Source organism: Muscardinus avellanarius (assembly GCF_963383645.1).
Source record: "Muscardinus avellanarius genome assembly, chromosome: 3".
Classification (NCBI taxonomy): Eukaryota; Metazoa; Chordata; class Mammalia; order Rodentia; family Gliridae; genus Muscardinus; species Muscardinus avellanarius.
The window spans coordinates 26,518,616-26,537,451 of NC_137788.1; the positions used below are offsets into that span (position 1 = coordinate 26,518,616).

An 18,836-nucleotide genomic window follows, 5' to 3' on the forward strand; every position below is an offset into this window, starting at 1 on the left:
GGTTTGAGAACAACCTCAGCAACTTAGTGAGGCCTTCCACAACTTACTGAGACCCTGTTTCACAATAAAGAATAAAAAATAGGGTTGGAGGTACAATGCCCCTGGGTTCCATTCCCAGTATCACACACACACAAAAAAACCCAAACAAACCAGGGCTGGGGGTGTAGCTCAGAGGTAGAATACCCCTGGGTCTCTGGGTTCAATCCCCAGTACCATAAAACAAACAAACAAACAAACAAACAAATAAACAAACAGAAGGAAATAATCACTAAAGACATTTTTTTTAGTATCTCTGTGGCAGGAACATTTTGTTGTTGGTTTTGTTTTGGTGATATTGGGGACTGAACCTAGGGACATTCTACTACTGAGCTACACCCTGGCCTTCTTATTTATTTGTTTATTTATTTATTTATTTTGCTGGTCTGGGGATGGAACCCAGGGGCATTTGACCTCCGAGCTACACTCCCTGCCCTATTTTTTATTCTTTATTTTGAAACAGGGTCTCACTAACTTGCGGAGGGCCTAAGTAGCTGAGGCTGTCCGTAAACCATGATCTTCTGGTCTCAGCCTCCCAAATGCTGGGATTACAAGCGTGCGCCGCCACGCCCGGCCTTCATTTTTTATTTTGAAACAAGGTCTCTCCAAGCACTCTCTTGAACCTGTATTAGCCTAGGAACACTAGCCTCTTCCTGCCTCAGCCTCCCAAGTTAGGGCTGTGGATATTTTATTTTCTTCAACCTTTCCCCCACATTTTAAGCATTTTTACTGTAAAAAATTAATTTAAAGCCAGAAAAAAACCAAGTGATTCACAAAGTCGTCCTAGAAAACCAGAAAGGAGGGAGTGGACAAGGCCATTTGCCATGTGCAGGAGGGTGGAGACCTTCTCTCCACCCTCTAAATGGTGTCAATGCTTCTAGAAGCACGTTGACTGAGGAAAAAGAGAGTACCTAGAAAAAGTCACACCGGAGTGTTAGTTGCGCGAGTGGCTGTTTTTGCTGCTTTGCTCATTGATGTAGCCTAAGCAGCAGAACAGCGCTGACCTGCTACGGGGACATCTGCTGAGGGAGTGAATGGATGCCTTCGGGGATCCCTGACTCACGCAAGGGGGGAAAGAATGTTCCAAGCTCGAGGTGAGTAGTAGGGTCCCTGGGAGGGTTAATCGAAGGGAGTGGGGTGTGTGTGTGTGTGTGTGTGTTCCTTGAAGTTGAACCCAGGGTGCCAGGCAGGCTGGGCAAGCGGCAAGCGCTAACCCACGGCACTATGCTCGTGACTCCAGGCTCCATCTGCTCCTGTCACAGACTAAAGAGCAAGCAGGGAAGTGTCTGGAAGTGTCTGGAGTGCCTCAGAGTCAGTGCCAAGTACACGAGAAGTCCTTCCGGGACCTCCAGGCACCTCGGCCCTCCCGTTCAGGAGGGCCAGGCACGAGGAAGGAAGGAGTTCAGATGCATGGGTCCCGCTGGGAGAGAAGCAGCTGCGGGCAAGGGCAGTGGGATGGAGTGCAGCAGCCCAGGCAGGAGGCGGGAGGGCTGCGGCACTTACCTGCAGCTTCTCGAAAACTTTCTTCTTGGGCTTGAGCTCCTCATCTGGTTGGCCCTTCTCGTAGCCCTTCACGAACACTCGCTCACCAGGAGCGGAGCCTGGAGGAGGGTCCAGGGGCTCAACCTGGCGGCTTGCCCCTTCTCTGGAAAGACACACAGGACAGAGAAAGGGGGTGGCTATAGGTGGCTTCTGGGTCTTCAGAGGGGCCCGAGTGGGATTTGGGACATCTTCAGAGCCACGTCCCCCGGAGGTCCTCATTGCTCAGTGCATCCTTGGACGTCACCAAGTAGTTAAACCATGGCTATACCAAATTCCTAGGTCAGGAGAAATCAAAATCTGGGGCTCTAGGGAAGGAAGTATAAAATAACTGAGTAAGGTTTGGTCTCAGCCTTCTTATTAATTTATAACAAGATAACACATGTAAGCATCTATATCCCTGTGAGAATGGCCTCTATGTTGAAGAACAACCTACAGGAGCAGGTATCGAGCACACACTGTTGTAGCTCAAACCACCTTGCTAAACCACACCACACCCTCACGGGAAACTGCAGTGATTATTCTTTATTTTTTATTTTATTTTTATTTTTTTTGCAGTACTGGGGATGAAACCCAGGGGAATTCTACTTCCGAGCTACAGCCCCAGCCCTATTTTTTATTCTTTATTTTGAAGCCAGGTCTCACTGAGTTGCAAAGGGCCTCACTAAGTATTTGAGGCTGTCTGTGAACCGTGAACCTCCTGTCTCAGCCTCCCAAATGCTGGGATTACAAGCATGTGCCACCATGCCCAGCTGATTATTCTTTATTTGAAATAGGGTCAAGCCGGGTGTGGTGGCACACACTTGTAATCCCCGCGCTTGGGAGGCTGAGACAGGAGGATCGCACAGGTTCGAAGTCAGCCTCAGCTACGTGGTGAGGCTCTCAGCAACTTAGTGAGACCCTGTTTCCAAATAAAATATAAAATGGGTCTGGGAGTATAGCCCAGAGGTAGAAAGCCTCTGGGTTCCACCCCCAGTACCACCAAAAAAAAAAAAAAAAAAGAAGTAGCTGAGGCTGTCAGTTAACCACAATCCTCCTGTTTCAGCCTTCTGAATGCTGGGATTACAAGCATGCACTACCACCAGTACCACAAAAAAAAAAAAAAAAAAAAAAGAAATAGGGTCTCAGTGAGTTGCAAAGGGCCTTACTAAGTAGCTGAGGCTGTCCGCGAACCATGATCCTCCTGTCTCAGCCTCCCAAAATGCTGGGATTACAAGCATGCGCCACCACACCCCGTGGCAGTAATTAAAATGAAGTCATAAATGAAAGTTTGACTAAGTGACATTATATATAGGGTTGATAAATTTCATATGCTAGCCATTGCAGTCATATGATTAACCTAAATTAATAAGTCCCAGTGTAAAGAGTGTTTTAGATCACATTTAAATAAAGTTAAAGCCAGCTGGGTGGTGGCATATGCCTGTAATCCCCGTACCTGAGAAGCTAAAACAGGAGGAGCACAGGTTTGAAGATGGCCTCTGCAAATTAGTGAGACTCTCAGTAACCCAGTGTGATCCCATTTTCAAAACAAAACAAAAAAAGGCTGAGGGGTAGCTTGGAGGTAGAATGCCCCTGAGCTCAATCCCCAAAAACACACACAAAGGACTTTACAGCCAGGCGTGGTGGTGCGCTCTTGTAATCCCAGTATTTGGGAGGCTGAAACAGAAGGATCACCGTTCACGGCTAGCCTCAGGTACTTAGTGAGACCATTTCAAAATGAAAGAATAAAGGGGGTATAGCTCAGAGGCAGGCGCATGCACACGCGCGTACACACACACACACACTTTACAGCCAATCAGAACTGGATTTGAATCCTGTCTCCACCTCTTCCTAGTACTTAGTGAGACCATTTCAAAATGAAAGAATAAAGGGGGTATAGCTCAGAGGCAGGCGCATGCACACGCGCGTACGTACACACACACACACACACACACACACACACACACTTTACAGCCAATCAGAACTGGATTTGAATCCTGTCTCCACCTCTTCCTAGTAGTGAGATGTGGATTTGTGCATACCTCCATTTCTATTTTAGGAAATTAACTTTAGGGAAAGTGTTTCCCTCTCTTTGGCACCAATGAGGAAGAGGCGTGTTTTCTCAGGGCTCCCACCTGGCACGTGGAAAGGCATCATGCGGGCCAACCCCCCACTCTTCCAGGCCGCCCCAGGTCCTGCCCCACCCCAGCCGCACTCACGTAGAAGCACAGAGGAGCATGCCTTGGGACTCAACTCCTCTCATCTTCTGGGGTTTCAGGTTGCACAGCACCACTACCAGCCGATCCTGCAGCTCCTCCTGGGGCACAAACTGCACCAGGCCGCTCACCACCGTGCGCGGCTCAGCTTCCCCCACGTCGATCCTCTCCACGTACAGGCTGTCTGCATCTGGGTGCTGCCAGCAGAGACACAGGTGGGAGAGTATGACAGGGCAGCAGGTCAGGGGCCCGGTTAGCTCCACCTCCAGGAAGGGGCTGCTGTTCCCTGCAGAGCCTCCTGGAAGACTCTTGAGAGCTACCTCTATTTCCACATCCCAGCTGGCAGAATGAATGAACCCTGAAGGCACATTCTATGCCCAACCAAGAGAATGGACTTGAGAAAGCAAACCTAACTGCTTACACATACGCTAGGCCAAGGGGTCCATGTGATGGGGAGCAGGGAGGACAAGTGTTGGCTCCATTACCCGAGGCAGGAGCATCTGCAATACTTCAAGTTAACCTGGGCTGTTGGGGGAAAAGGCTCAGAACAAAGGTCCCCCGCCACAGGCTGATGGCCTTGTCTTTGGGAAACAGGAAGCCCTTTTCTCTCCGCTAGCATCTGGGTGCTGGTTCAGGATAAGGCCTGTAGCGAGTTCAGGGAAGCTGGTATAGACAGGGCAAATCCATCAGGCTGGATTTAAAGGGTAAACAAGTTCCCACTGACCAACAGCTGCCCCTTGCACCGAGTTCCTGGCTGTGTTTACCTGTGTAGGTCCAGAGGCAGCTGTGGCCACGGGGAACCTGGTGCCTGGAATTAGACACCTGGGTTCTGACTTGCAATATGACCTCAGGAATGTTACTTCCCTTCTCTAGACCAGGTTTCCTCCAGATGGAAACAGACAAACCTGACCCCTGTCTGCCTCTCTGGGATGTGGTGAAAGATGAGTACCTTCTCCACGCTGATGATTTTCCCCACGCGGATATCCAGCCGGGATGGGATGACTTCCTCTGGCTCTGAATTCTTGGCAGAGCCTTTGGCAGTGGACTCTGGGAAGAAGAACAACCCCACTGCGTCAGGTCTTTCTTCCTCATGGCAGGTTAGCTACTGACCCCACTGGATGAGACACTGAGATAAGGCAGATTTAGTATAGATTCCCCAGAACCTACCCACTGACCCATACTTTCTTTTTTTGGTACTGGGGATTGAATATTGGGTATTCCATCTCTGAGGTACATCCCCAGCCTTCTTTATTTTTTAAGTTTATTTATTTATCTACTTACTTATTTTTTATAGTACTGGGAATTGAACCCAGGGGTATTCTTTTTTTGTGTGTATGTGGAATGCTCCGGGAGCAGTCTACCTTTGAGCTATATCTCCAGCCCTATTTTATTCTTTTATTTTGAAACAAAAGTCTCACTAAGTTGCAGATGGTCGCACTACCTTGCTGAAGCTGGCCACAATCCTGTGTTCCTCCTGTCTCAGCCTCCCAAGTACTGGGATTACAAAGTGTGAGCCACCAATACCTGGCTTGAATTTAGGGGTATTTTACCTCCAAGCTACACCGTTGGCCCTTTTTAAATTTTTTTGTTTGCCGGGCGTGGTGGCGCACGCTTGTAATCCCCGCGCTTGGGAGGCAGAGACAGGAGGATCGCGCAGGTTCAAAGCCAGCTGTGCGCGCTGGCTTAGGAGACCCTGTTTCCAAATATAAAATGTAAAAATAGGTCTGGGAGTGTAGCCCAGAGATAGAAGGGCTTCTAGGAACCCCAGTACCACCACCAAAAAAATAAATAAATAAATTTTTTTGTTTTGAATTAAGAGTCTCACTAGGTTGCTGAAAGTCTTGCTAAGTTGCTGAGGCTGTCCTCAAACTTGCAATCGTCCTGTCTCAGCCTCCCAAGTACTAGGATTATAGGTGTATGCTACCATTCCCAGCTACTTTTATTCATTGATTGATTGATTGGTACCGGAGGGTGGAACCCACAGGCTTTCTACCTCCGGCCTATACTCCCAGACCTATTTTTGGAAACAGGGTCTCAGTAAGTTGCTGAGAGCCTCACTAAGTAGCTGAGGCTGGCTTCAAATCTGTGTGATCCTCCTGTCTCAGCCTCCCAAGTGCGGGGATTACAACCGTGCGCCACCACGCCCAGCTCTCCAACCCTATTTTATATTTTATTTGGAAACAGGGTTTCACTAAGTTCCTGAGAGCCTCACTAAGTAGCTGAGGCTGGCTTTGAACCTGTGCGATCCTCCTGTCTCAGCCTTCCAAGAGCGGGGACTACAAGTGTGCGCCACCACGCCCGACTCTGGGATAATCTAAAGATGAGATTTTTTTTTTCCTTTTGTGGTACTGGGGTTGAACCTAGGGGCATTCTACCTCTGAAATATACTCATAGCAACACTCTATTTCAAAATTTAGAAAAAGGGCTATCTACTGAGGCTTTCCTAAACCTGCAATTCTCCTGTCTCAGCCTCCAAAGTACTGGGATTATAGGTGTTCACCATTACAACCTGGCTTAAAAATGAGCTCTTCTGCTGGGCGTGGTGGTGGTGCGCACTTGTAATCCCAGTACTTGGGAGGCTGAGACAGGAGACTCCCATGTTTGCGTCCAGCCTCAGGAACTTATGCCCTCCCAAATTTAGCAAGGCTATTTCAAAATAAAAAACAAAACAGAGCTGGGGGTGTAGCTCAGAAGTAGAATGCCCCTGGGTTCAATCCCCAGGATCAAGCCCTGCAGGCAAGGCCGGGCATGGTGGCGTGTAATCCCTGCGCTTGGGAGGCGGAGACAGGAGGATCCCACAGGTTTGAAGCCAGCCGCGCTGGCTTAAGAGACCCTGTTTCCAACAATAAGAAAGTATAAAATAGGTCTGGGAGTGTAGCCCGGAGGTAGAAGGGCTTCCAGGAACCCCAGTACCACCACCAAAACAAAACAACCCTGCAGGCAAGCTCTGTAAGATCACTCTATATACCACTAAATGTACCAGATTTGATGAACACAGATTAGAAGATCGAAGCACATTCCCCAGATGCAATAGCATGTAATGAGCTCATGGTATCCACCAAACCCAGCCAGTCACAGGGAATCAAGTCCTGTTCCGGGAGTCAATGGGATAAGACATTCTTGGCACTTCAGAAGCTGAGTTCTTTTAGTACTTTTTTTCTTTTTTCCGGCACTGGGGATGGAACCCAGGGGCATTCTACCTCGGAGCTACACCCCCAGTCCTATTTTTTATTCTTTACTTTGAAACAGGGTCTCACTGAGTTGCAATGGGCCTCACTAAGTAGCTGAGGCTGTCCTTGAACCACGATCCTCCTGTCTCAGTCTCCCGAATGCTGGGATTACAAGTGTGCACCACCACGCCTGGCTCAGAAGCCCTGCGTTCTTGAGCCCTCAACTTAAGACATGTTTCTGAGGCTACTGACAGGCGCTCTCCTGATGCGGTCACCCCTCCCTGGCCCTCCTCCCCTCCCCTCCCCTCCCCTCCCCTCCCCAGGGGGCCTTACTCTGTCTTGAGGGATCTGGGTAGGCAGTAATGGCCAACTTCTTCAGGGCAGGGGTATTAAACTTTTCCCGAATGGGATCGAGCAACTTGTTCAGGGCGACTTCGACGGAATTCTTTAAGTCTCCAGGGTGGACAACCTGCAGAAATTGAACCAGACCGGTGAGAGGAGGGCTGGAGCAAGGCACGGGTACCAGAATCTACTAAGAACGCCCATGCAGGACGAAGGGGGAGATTTCCTAGCAGTTTTGATCCTCATGGCAATCCTGTGAGATAGGCAGAGCTGAGAAGGTGAGGGAGACTTAGCTAACTTGTCTGATACCCAGGTCTTTTGACTTTGAGTTCCATACTAATCCGAGGGCTCTGAGGGGCTACCCTCCTACATCTTGACTTCTGCACTTACAAAACAAGGATAATAATAGCTGCATCTCAGAGAATCAGAATGAGGATTAAATCACCTAACATGGATGAAAATGGCAGAGTAGTGCTAAGGTTGAGAATCCTTTATTTTCTTTTTGCAGTACGGGGGATTGAACTCAGACCCTTGTGCATGCCAGGCAAGTGTTTAGCCACTGAGCTACACTCTCAGCCCTTTTTATTTTGAGACAGATCTTTACTAAGTTGTCCAGGCTAGCCTTGAATTTATAATCCTTCTGCCCTAGCCTCCCAAATAGCTGGGATTACAGATGTGTGCCCAGCTAGGCTGCACATCCCTAATCTGTAAATCTGATAAGCTCCAGAGCGTGGCCACTGACAGGACAACACAGGGGAAAATCCTACCTCTGAGCTCATATGGTGAGTCCCAGTCAAAACACAGGTACAAAGCCGGGCGTGGTGGCGCACGCTTGTAATCCCAGTACTTGGGAGGCTGAGACAGGAGGATCTGGGTTTGCGTCCAGCCTCAGCTACTTAGTGAGGCCTCTGAAACTTAGTGAGATGCTGTTTCAAAATAAAGAATTAAAAAAAAAATCGGGCTGGGGGTGTAGCTCAAAGGTAGGATCCCCTTGGGTTCAATCCCCAGCACCACACACACAAAACAGAACAGAACACAGGTACACTCAAAGTACTATATAAAACGAACTTCAGGCCTTGTATGTAACATATGTGAAACATAATGCATTTTGTTTTTAGACTTGAATCCTAACACCAAGATATCTCATTATGTGTACATATGTATTCCTAAATCTGAAAACACTCTACAAAAATTCAGTTTCTTTCATTTTTATTTCTTTTGGGTGGTAATGAGGATTGAATTCAGGGGCATACTACCTCCAAAATACATCCTCAGACTGATTTTCTATTTTATTTCAGAAGAGGGTCTCACTAAATTGCAGAGGGCCTCACTAAGTAGCTGAGGCTGGCCTCAAACCTGCGATCCCCCTGTTTTAGCCTCCCAAGTACTGGGATTATAAGCATACGCCACTATCCCTGGCTGAAATTCAGTTCTTCTTTCTGTTCTTTTCCTGTAACTGTCTTTTTAAACCCTGAATCTAGCCTGAAAGCATCTTCTAGACATTCTGAGGAGATATCCTTTAGGTATGACAACCCACAACACATAATGCCTACATTTCTGTTTGTGATGCCCACCCTCTCTTCCTACTCCCCATATCGGGGACTGAATGCAGGCGCATTCTACTTCCCAGCTATACCCCTAGCCCTTTTTACTTTGAAATAGGGTCTTGCGAAATTGCTGAGGCTGGCCTCAAATCTGCAATTCTCCTGCCTCAGCCTCCCAAGTACTGGGATTACAGACCTGTACCACCATGCCTGGTTTACTCACCCTTTCTTTTGAGACAAGGGCCTTCCTAAATTGTCCAGCTGGCCTCAGACTTGCGATTCCCCGCCTTAGCTTTTTAAGTAGCTGGGATCACAGGTGTGCACTAGTATGGACCATACTAACATTTCTTTCTTTTTTTTTTTTTTAATTTGGTGGTATTGGGCCATTCTACCTCCAAGTTACCCCCCAGCGCAATTTTATTTGTTTTAAAACAAGGTTTCACTGTTGTTGCTGAGAATATTACCACGTTGCTGAGGCTGGCAAGGAACTACTATCCTCCTGTCTCAGTTTCTCAGGTACTGGGATTATAAGTGTGTGTCACCACGACTTTTTCTTTCTCCCTCCCTCTTTCCTTCCTAGTTTTTATAGTACTGAGGATTGAACCCACAGGCATTCTACCTTAGAGCTATACCTCTGTGCTTTTTTTTTTTGAAACAGGATATCACTAAGTTTCTGAGGTTGGCCTGGACTTTACGATTCTCTTGTCTCAACCTTCCAAGTACTGAAATTACAGGAATGCGCCACGACACCTGGCTTTTTCAAGTATTTTCATCAGCAGTTGGTTGAATCCAGAAGTGAGGGACCTGCAGATGGAGGGCTGACTACATATCATCTACCTACTTTCTACTGTGTAACATAGTGAATGTAGTTTGTTTACATTGCCTCTCCTACTGAACTGAGCTTCATGAGGATTTAACCCTTTTAACACCAGCCCCTGGCATAGCCCTTAACAAAAGGGCACCTACCTGGTCATATTTTTCTGTGGGGGGAGGGAGTACTGAGGATTGAATCCCAGGCCTAGCAAGCATTCTACCACTGAATTAAATCCTTACCTCTAGTTAGTAAATATATATTTTTAAATGGTATTGAAGATTGAATGCATTCTACCTCTGAGCTATACCCAAGCCCTATCTTTTATTCTTTATTTTGAAACAGAGTCTCACTAAGTTGCAGAGGGCCTTACTAAGTTGTTGAGGCTGGCCATGAACCTGCAATCCTCCTGTCTCAGCAAGTGCAGGAGTTACAAGCATGTGCCACCACGCCCGGCTATATAGTAAATCTTTTTAAAAACTATTGGTTTGGCCGGGCGTGGTGGCGCACGCTTGTAATCCCCACGCTTGGGAGGCAGAGACAGGAGGATCGCGCAGGTTCGAAGCCAGCCGCGCTGGCGTAAGAGACCCTGTTTCAAAAATATAAAATAGGTCTGGGAGTGTAGCCCGGAGGTAGAAGGGTTTCCAGGAACCCCAGTACCACCAAAAAAACAAAAAAACAAAAAAACAAAACCAAAAAAAAACTATTGGTTAGCTGGGCATGGTGGCGCACGCTTGTAATCCCAGCACTTGGGGGGCTGAGACAGGAGGATCGTACAGGTTCGAAGCCAGCCTCAGCTACTTAGTGAGGCTCTCAGCAACTTGGTGAGACCCTGTTTCCAAATAAAATATAAAATAAGTCTGGTGTGTAGCTGGGGGTTGAATCCAGAGCCGGGTGCTTGCCAGGCCGGTGCTCTACCACTGAGCGGCATCCCCAGCCTCTGTTGCTCTTTTATGAGCCGTTATTTTGCACGCGCCCCTGACACACTCCCATTTGTTGGATTTAGTCCTTTGTTCCAGCTTGTCTGGTCCTTTGGAGAGTGGTGAGGACATCGATATATCAGCTCTGTGCCATTTGCCTGTCTATTCTTTGAAGCAGCCGAATCTTCATCTAAGTCAATATTAAAACACATAGCCTGTGAACCCAAAGCATGGAGACAGAGCCTTGTTTATGGAGTAAACAGCGAACCCGGCGTGGCCAACAAGGAGAGGGCTGGCGGAGTTCATGCGGGCTAACATTCCCTAGCGTTACCTCATCAGCAAAGTCCTTTTCCAGGTCCAGGTAAGCAGTATAGGTTTTGTTTCCACCCCATTTCTCATCTCGAAGGATCACAAACTCTGTAGTAAGAGAAAGGACGTGTGTCAGCAGCTCGTTGTCACAGCATCGATTGTATCAGGACTTGTAGTGTTTGCTATAGTTTTTTTTTTTTTTTTTTTTTTTTTTGGTGGTACTGGGGTTCCTGGAAGCCCTTCTACCTCCGGGCTACACTCCCAGACCTATTTTATTTATTTTTTGAAACAGGGTCTCTTACGCCAGTGTGGCTGGCTTCGAACCTGCGCGATCCTCCTGTCTCCACCTCCCAAGCGCGGGGATTACAAGTGTGCGCCACCACGCCCGGCTTGCTATGGGTTTTGAGCTCTATTATGTGGCAGTTTATTTTTTGACTTTCTGGTGTTAGGGATTGAACCCAGGGCCTCTGTGTTGAGCATGTGCTCCGCCGCTGAGCCGTATCCCCGTCTTACTGTTCTTATACTGGTTAGGTGGCGATGTTGTGACCCAGCTAGCACCCACATCCTTAAGGGGAAGGATCTTGGCTTAAAATTCTTTACTCTCCCTCACGTTCAACACGCCTGCCTCCGTTCTCATTTCCAGCCCCCCTGCCTACCCTGACACCCCCTCAGAGGCTAGCTTGGTAGTGAATGCATGGACAATGAAATGCATTCCCCACAGCAGCATATAAGAAACCAGAGCAGAGACCCAGGAGGAGGCCTGCAACGTGGGGAGCGCGGCCACGCAGTTCTGCTCTTCCTCTCGGGCCTGGGAACAGGGAGTGTCTCACCCGACTTGAGAGGGAAGAGCACGTGCTTGATGAAGGCCAGAACCCCGTTGTTCTCCACATTGCCGGGCTCACAGAAGGCCTTCTTCAACTTTTTCTTCACGTCTTCCTTCCCATCAAGGAGATCAATCTTGGACTCCTAGAAGTCGGGAGGGGAAGAGGACCTCTTGTGGTTGAAAATGAGAATGTGCTCAGCTAGTCTGTCTATTTATTTATTATTATTTTTTGCAGGTCTGGGGATGAAACCCAGAGGCATTCTATCTCCGAACCACACCCCCAGCCCTATTTTTTCGTGGACAGCCTCAGCTACTTAGCGAGGCCCTTTGCAACTCAGTGAGGCCCTGTCTCAAAATAAAGAATAAAAAATAGGGTAGGGGGTACAGCTCAGAGGTAGAATGCCCCTGGATTCCACCCCCAGACCCGCAAAAACAAAACACTTGAACCCAGGAGTGCTCTACCTTGGAGGCATACCCCCAAGCCCTTTTTGTTTTGAAACAGGGTCTCACTAAGTTGCTGAGAGTCTTGCTAAATTGTTAAGGTTGGCATCAAACCTGTGATCCTTTTCTCTCAGCCCCCCCAAGCAAAATTAAAGTGAAGAATCTCTCCCAATTCTGACATTCTGCAGCAAATTAAAGTTTTCTTTTTTTGCGGTACTAGGGATGGAACACCTGCAGGTGTAGCTCGGAGATAGAATGCCCCTAGGTTCAATACCCAGTAACACCAGTAACACACACATACACACACACACACACACACACACACACACACACACACACACACACTCAATGCTAATCGGCAAAATGCAATCAAGACATTCTCATTAAGAAGGCTGAGTTTTATCACAGTTCTGGGAGTAAAGAAATAACTTAGCTGGGTGTGGTGGCACATTCCTATAATCCTTAATCCTTGTACTCAGGAGTCTGACAGAGGATGGCAGGTTTGAGGACACCTCCCTTAGCAATTTAGCAAGACCCTGTTTCCAAATAAGAAATAAAATTGGGCTGGTGTGTGTGTGTGTGTGTGTAGTGTTACTGGGATTGAACCCAGGGGCATTCTACCACCAGCTATACCCCCAACCCTATTTTTTTTTTTATATTCTTTACTTTGAAACAGGGTCTTAATAAGTTGTAGAGGGCCTAAGTAGCTAAGGGTAGGCCCACGAACCAGTGATCCTCGTTTCCGCCTCCCAAGTACTGGGCTTACCAGTGTGCACCACCACTTCTTGCCTATTTTATTTTGAAACAGGGTCTCATCAAGTTGCGGAGGGCCCAAGTTACTGAGGCTGGCCACAAACCTGCAATCCTCCTGTCTCAACCTCCCAAGTATTGGGATTACAAGCATGTGCAACCACACTTGGCTCAGTAATAATTTTTTTTTTTTTTAGTTTTTATTTTTGGTGCTGGAGGTGGTAGAACATAGGGGTATTCTTTCTCTGAGCAACACTCCCAGTCCTATTTATTTTTTATTTGGAAGCAAAGTTTCCCCTAAATTGCTGAGGCTGGTTGTGAACTTAAGATCCTCTTGCCTAAGCTTCCTAAGTATTGGAATTGTAGGCCTGGCAAGCAATAACTTGTTTGTGCTTTTATTAGTAGTAGTAAAAAGTATAAATATCATGATTGGATCCCATCAGGACTGTTTCTGGGTCCTTCAATACTCAAGAACCATTATTGAATTACCTGAAGCTGGGTGTGGTGGTATAAGCCTGTAATCTCTGTACTTGGAAAGCTGAGACAGAAGGATCCCAGGTTGGAAGACAACCATAGCAAGCAGTGAGACTCTCATCAACCTAGTGAGACCCTGTTTTCTTTATTCTTCTCTTTTCTTCTATTTTTGCAGTACTGGGCATGGAGCCCTGGGGCATTCTACCTCCAAGCTACACTTCCAGCCCTATTTTTTATACGTTATTTTGAAACACAGTCTCACTCAGTTGCAGAAGGCCTTACTAAGAAGCTGAGGCTGTCTATGAACCATGATCCTACTCAAAGGTAGAATGTGTCTGGGTTCAATCCCCAGTACTGTTCTCTCTCTTTTTTTTGGGGGGGGGTACTGGGGATTAAACCCAGGGGCATTCTACCTCTGAGCTATACCCCCAGCCCTATTTTATTTTTTATTTTGAAACAGAGTCTCACTAAGTTGCTGAGGGCCATGCTAAATTGGCCTCAAACTTTCAATCTTCTTGTCTCCGCCTTGCAAGGACTGGGATTCCAAGCGTGCATCACCACTCCTGGCTGCGACAGTTCCTTCAATCTCTCCCTCTCTCGCTGAAAATTTCTAAATTCCAGAAACATTTGACGACTTACCTCTTCTGAGGAGCTCATTTTGCTCCCGGTTAACCCTGGGACCATTGGATTCATCAGATGGACCCGTTTTGAATAGCCAAGTGCAGGGAGGTACTGAGAGATTAGAAAGAAACACACGGAAGCAGGTTTAGTATAATTCCTCTTCAGTGCCCGGATCTCATCTAACTGTCAGAAACCTAACCACTGGACACAATCTCCCGATTCTTTCTGCTGAATACAAATAGTTTTCAACAGTGATTATAACGTGAACAGTTCCCTCCCCTCCCCTGACTACCTTTTTATTATATTACCTTGTGAGGCTAATGAATTTACCCTCCCACCAAAAAGAACCATATCGCAGGCACAGGACGGCAACCAAGATGAAGCCACGGATCTCGAGAGAGGATAAGCTCACTCTTGTTTTTTCCTTAAGGATGTTTTAATTAATTAATTAATTAATTTATTTATTTTTGTGGTACTAGGGGTGGAACCCAGGGGCCTTTTATCTTTAGGCTATACTCCCAGGCCTATTTTTATACTTTATTTGGAAACAGGGTCTCATTAAGTTGCTGAGAGCCTCACTAAGTAGCTGAGGCTGGCTTTGAACCTGTGTGATCCTCCTGTCTCAGCCTCCCAAGCGCGGGGATTCCAAGCGTGCGCCACCTGCCCGGCTAGGATGTTTTATTTTTTAAACCAGGTACTGAGAAAAAGAGACCGAGGCGATAGTAACAGTCTAAGGAGAAGAGACAGAGACTGGAGTTCAGGCTGCCAGAAAACTAGGATTTGGGATGGCCACTAGAGAGAAGACTCCTACCCCCAATATGTCAAACTCATTTCTTGGCTGACCCATAGCTATGTAAGCACATGGTGAGACCTGTGATAAGATTATTCCTCTTCTTCCTCTTTCTTTTTGCAGTAATGGGGATGGAACCCAGGGGCATTCTACCTCTAAGTTATACCAGCCCTATTTTTTTTTTTTTTTTTGGTGGTACTGGGGTTCCCGGAAGCCCTTCTACCTTCAGGCTACACTCCCAGACCCATTTTTACATTTTTTATTTGGAAACAGGGTCTCCTAAGCCAGCGCGCGCGGCTGGCTTCGAACCTGCGTGATCCTCCTGTCTCTGCCTCCCAAGCGCGGGGATTACAAGCGTGCGCCACCACGCCCGGCTACCAGCCCTATTTTATTCTTTTATTTTGAAACAGTCTCACTAAGTTGCTGAGGCTGGCTGTGAACCTGCAATCTTTCTGTCTTAGTCTTGGGATTCTAAGTATTGGGATTTTAAGCATATGCCCCCATGCCCGGAATCTGGGATGAGATTTCTGAGGCTGTACAGTATTGGGTAGACAGAGGCTGAAGTTTTATTCTAATCAAAGTAGAGAGAGCTTTGTGAACCCTGAGATGTCAGTGTGAGATTCCAGAGATTCTCTATTAAAATAAGAACATTATAAGAATAAGGAAAAATACTAAAGTAGATCTACTCTAACAAAGTCTAAAATCAAATTCTAATATGATCAAGGCAAAGTCAGTAATCTAGAGGTCTACAGAAAACATACTCTACAAATATCATGCAAAGCTTCTATAACGCCGGGCGTGGTGGCGCACGCTTGTAATCCCCGCGCTTGGGAGGCTGAGACAGGAAGATCGCGCAGGTTCGAAGCCAGCCTCAGCTACTTAGTGAGGCTCTCAGCAGCTTAGTGAGACCCTGTTTCCAAATAAGAAAAAAAAAAAAAAAAAAAAAAGGTCTGGGAGTATAGCCCGGAGTTAGAAAGCCTCTGGGCTTCTATAACATACCTACAATCTCCCTTTTTTACTTTTTGTGGTACTGGGGTTGGAACTCAGGGGCATTTTACCTCTAAGCTACATCCCCAACCCTATTTCTTATTCTTTATTTTTAAATTAATTAATTAATTTTTTTGGTGGTACTGGTGTTCCTGAAAGCCCTTCTACCTCCGGGCTACACTACCAGACCTATTTTTTATATTTTTAAATTTGGAAATAGGGTCTCTTAAGCCAGTGAGGCTGGCTTCGAACCTGCGCGATCTTCCTGTCTCAGCCTCCCAAGCGCGGGGATTACAAGCGTGCGCCACCACGCCCGGCCTCATTCTTTATTTTGAAACAGGGTCTCACTGAGTTGCAAAGGGCCTCACTAAGTAGTAGCTGACGCTGTCCGTGAACCATGATCCTCCTGTCTCAGCCTCCCAAATGTTGGGATTACAAGTGAGCGCCACCACGCCTGGCTTTACAATCTCTTAGAATCAGCAGAAAAGTACTAGAAATGAAAAGCAGGAAAACATTACTGGCAGTTAAAAGAGTCAACAGAAGCAGATCTAGAAACAACCCAGGCGTTAAAGTGCAGCCCCGAATGCCAAAATAACTGGGTGTGCTAAAGGATTTAAGAGAAAACAGCTGTGTATGGTGGCGCATGCCTGTAATCCCAGCACTCAGGAGGCTGAGAAAAGGGGTGCAGGTTTACAGCCAGCCTCAGAAATTAGCAAGCCCTTCGACAACTTAGTGTGAGAATCTGTTTCAGAATAAAAAGATTAAGAGCCGGGTATAGTGGCACATGCCTGGAATCCATGTATTTGGGAGGCTGAGAAGGAGGATCACAGGTTCGAGGGCAGCCTCAGCAAGCAGTGAAGCTGTACAGTACTGGGTAGACAGAGGCTAAAGTTTTGTTCTAATCCAAGTAGAGAGGGCTTGTGAACCCTGAAATTTCAGTTTGAGATTCCAGAGATTCTCTATTAAAATAAGAACCACATTGTAAGAATAAGGAAAAATACTGAAGTAGACCTACTCTAACAAAGTCTAAAATCAAGTTCTAATATGATCAAGGCACTAAAAGTCAGTAATCTAGAGGTCTACAGAATCTAGAGGTCTACAGAAAACAGACTCTACAAATATCATGCAAAGTTTCTATAACAAATCTACAATCTCTCTCTCCCTCTTTTTTTTTTTTTTTTTTTTTTTTTGCGGTACTGGGGTTGGAACTCTCAACAACCTAGCAGGACCCTATTTCCAAATAAGAAATAAAATTGGAGCCAGGCAGGGTGGCGCACGCTTGTAATCCCAGCATTTGGGAGGCTGAGACCGGAGGATCGCAGTTAGTGGACAGCCTCAGCTACTTAGTGAGGCCCTCCGCAACACAGTGAGACCCTGTTTCAAAATAAAGAATAAAAAATTGGGCAGGGAGTGCAGCTTGGAGGTCAAATGCCTCTGGGTTCCACCCCAGACCAGCAAAAAAAAAATAAATAAATAAATAAAAAAAAAAATAAAAAAATTAAATTAAAAAAAATAAAAATAAATAAATAAATACAATTGGGCTGGAGGTGTAGCTGGAAGGTAGAATGTCTCTAGGTTCACCCCCCAGTACCACTAAATAAATAAATAAATAAATAAATAAATAAATAAATAAATAGAAAAAGATCAAGGAAAAGCTGGGCTCAGTGGCACTCACTTGTAATTCTAGTACTTGGGAGGCCAAGACAGGAGGATCACAAGTTCATGGCCAGCCTCAGCTACTTAGTGAGGCCATCCACAACTTAGTGAGACTCTGTTTCAAAATAAAAAATAAAAAATAAATAAAATACATGTAAAAAGTAAAACATATCACAATAAAAGCACAAAGGGCAGGAGGGAGTCAACCCATCATTTTCCATCATCCTATATATAGGGGACCTGTAAAACTTGCAAAATTTTATAAGACACCTATAAAATTGCTTTTAAGTTTTTATAGGCGTCTTATATAGTAAAGTAAAGGCATTGTAGGTTCTTGCATTGTTGAGAAGTGGTAGAAATACCACCTTTAACTGTAAAAATTACAAGGATATGCACTATAATCTCTAGGGCAGAGGAAGGCAAAACTTTTCTGTAAATGGCCAAATAATAAAGATTTTAAGTTTTATGGGGCACATATGGTCACTATTGGACCTTCTTTACCTTTATTCTTCTTTTGGTATTGGGGACTGAATCCAGAGGTTTTCTACCTGTGAGCCTACCCCCAACCCTATTTTTATTTTTTATTTGGAAACAGGGTCTCACTCAGTTATGGAGGCTGGCCTCAATACCTGTGATCTTCCTGTCTCAGACTCCCAAATACTGGGGTCACAAGTGTGAGTCACCATGCCTGGCTTTTCCTTAAGGTGTGAAAATCATTCTTAGCTTATGAGTCACACACAAAAAAGCTACGAGTTGAATTACTAATAGAATAATAAAAGATAGGTCAACTAAAAAGTTAACAGAGCAGATAAAATGAAATAAAAAATAATTGATTAACCAAAGAATTCAACATTTTAAGTGTTTCCTCATTACCTATCTTCCCAACCAGTTTTGCAATATCATATAATTTTACTGTGAAGATTCTTCATTATTTTTTAACCAATCCTTTGCCATTGGATGTTTATTTTTGCTTTAAACTGAAATAATACAATGTACTTTTTTGTGTGTGTGATACTAGAAACTGAACCCAGGACTACGTTACCAGAGTTACACCCCCAGCCCTTTATTTTTTTTTCATTTTTGAGACAAGGTCTTCTAAGTTGCTCAGGCTAGTCCAGACTTGTTATCTTCCTGCCTTAGCCTCCCAAGTACTGAAATATCAGGAGTGTGCCACCAAGCCCAGCTTATTATGTGCCCTTATACAAAATCATGGAGGCATTTATTCTCATTTCCTTAGGAAAAATTTCTAGATACAGAATTATCAGGTCAAAGGACAGAAATATTTTAGAGTTGTCAACTCATCCTCTAGGAACTGACATTTTCATTAGCAGTTTCTCTAGCAATTTCTCCACATCCTTACCTATATAAAGGTTTCGAGAAGCCAGGTGTGGTGGCACATGCCTACAATCCCAATACTTGGGAGGCTGA

General features: G+C 45.8%; 1 protein-coding gene across 1 annotated transcript in view; it reads right to left on the reverse strand.

The window, feature by feature from the left end:
* YARS1 (tyrosyl-tRNA synthetase 1) overlaps window positions 1-18,836 on the reverse strand; it is a gene marked incomplete at both ends in the record, with an annotated part of 41,313 nt that overhangs the window by 2,436 nt on the left and 20,041 nt on the right. Inside the window, 7 exons of the mRNA XM_080693101.1 lie at window positions 1,540-1,681; window positions 3,774-3,967; window positions 4,720-4,817; window positions 7,274-7,409; window positions 10,889-10,974; window positions 11,697-11,832; window positions 13,994-14,086. Coding sequence (XP_080549227.1) covers window positions 1,540-1,681; window positions 3,774-3,967; window positions 4,720-4,817; window positions 7,274-7,409; window positions 10,889-10,974; window positions 11,697-11,832; window positions 13,994-14,086 — 885 coding nt within the window. The remainder of the gene's footprint in view (window positions 1-1,539; window positions 1,682-3,773; window positions 3,968-4,719; window positions 4,818-7,273; window positions 7,410-10,888; window positions 10,975-11,696; window positions 11,833-13,993; window positions 14,087-18,836) is intronic.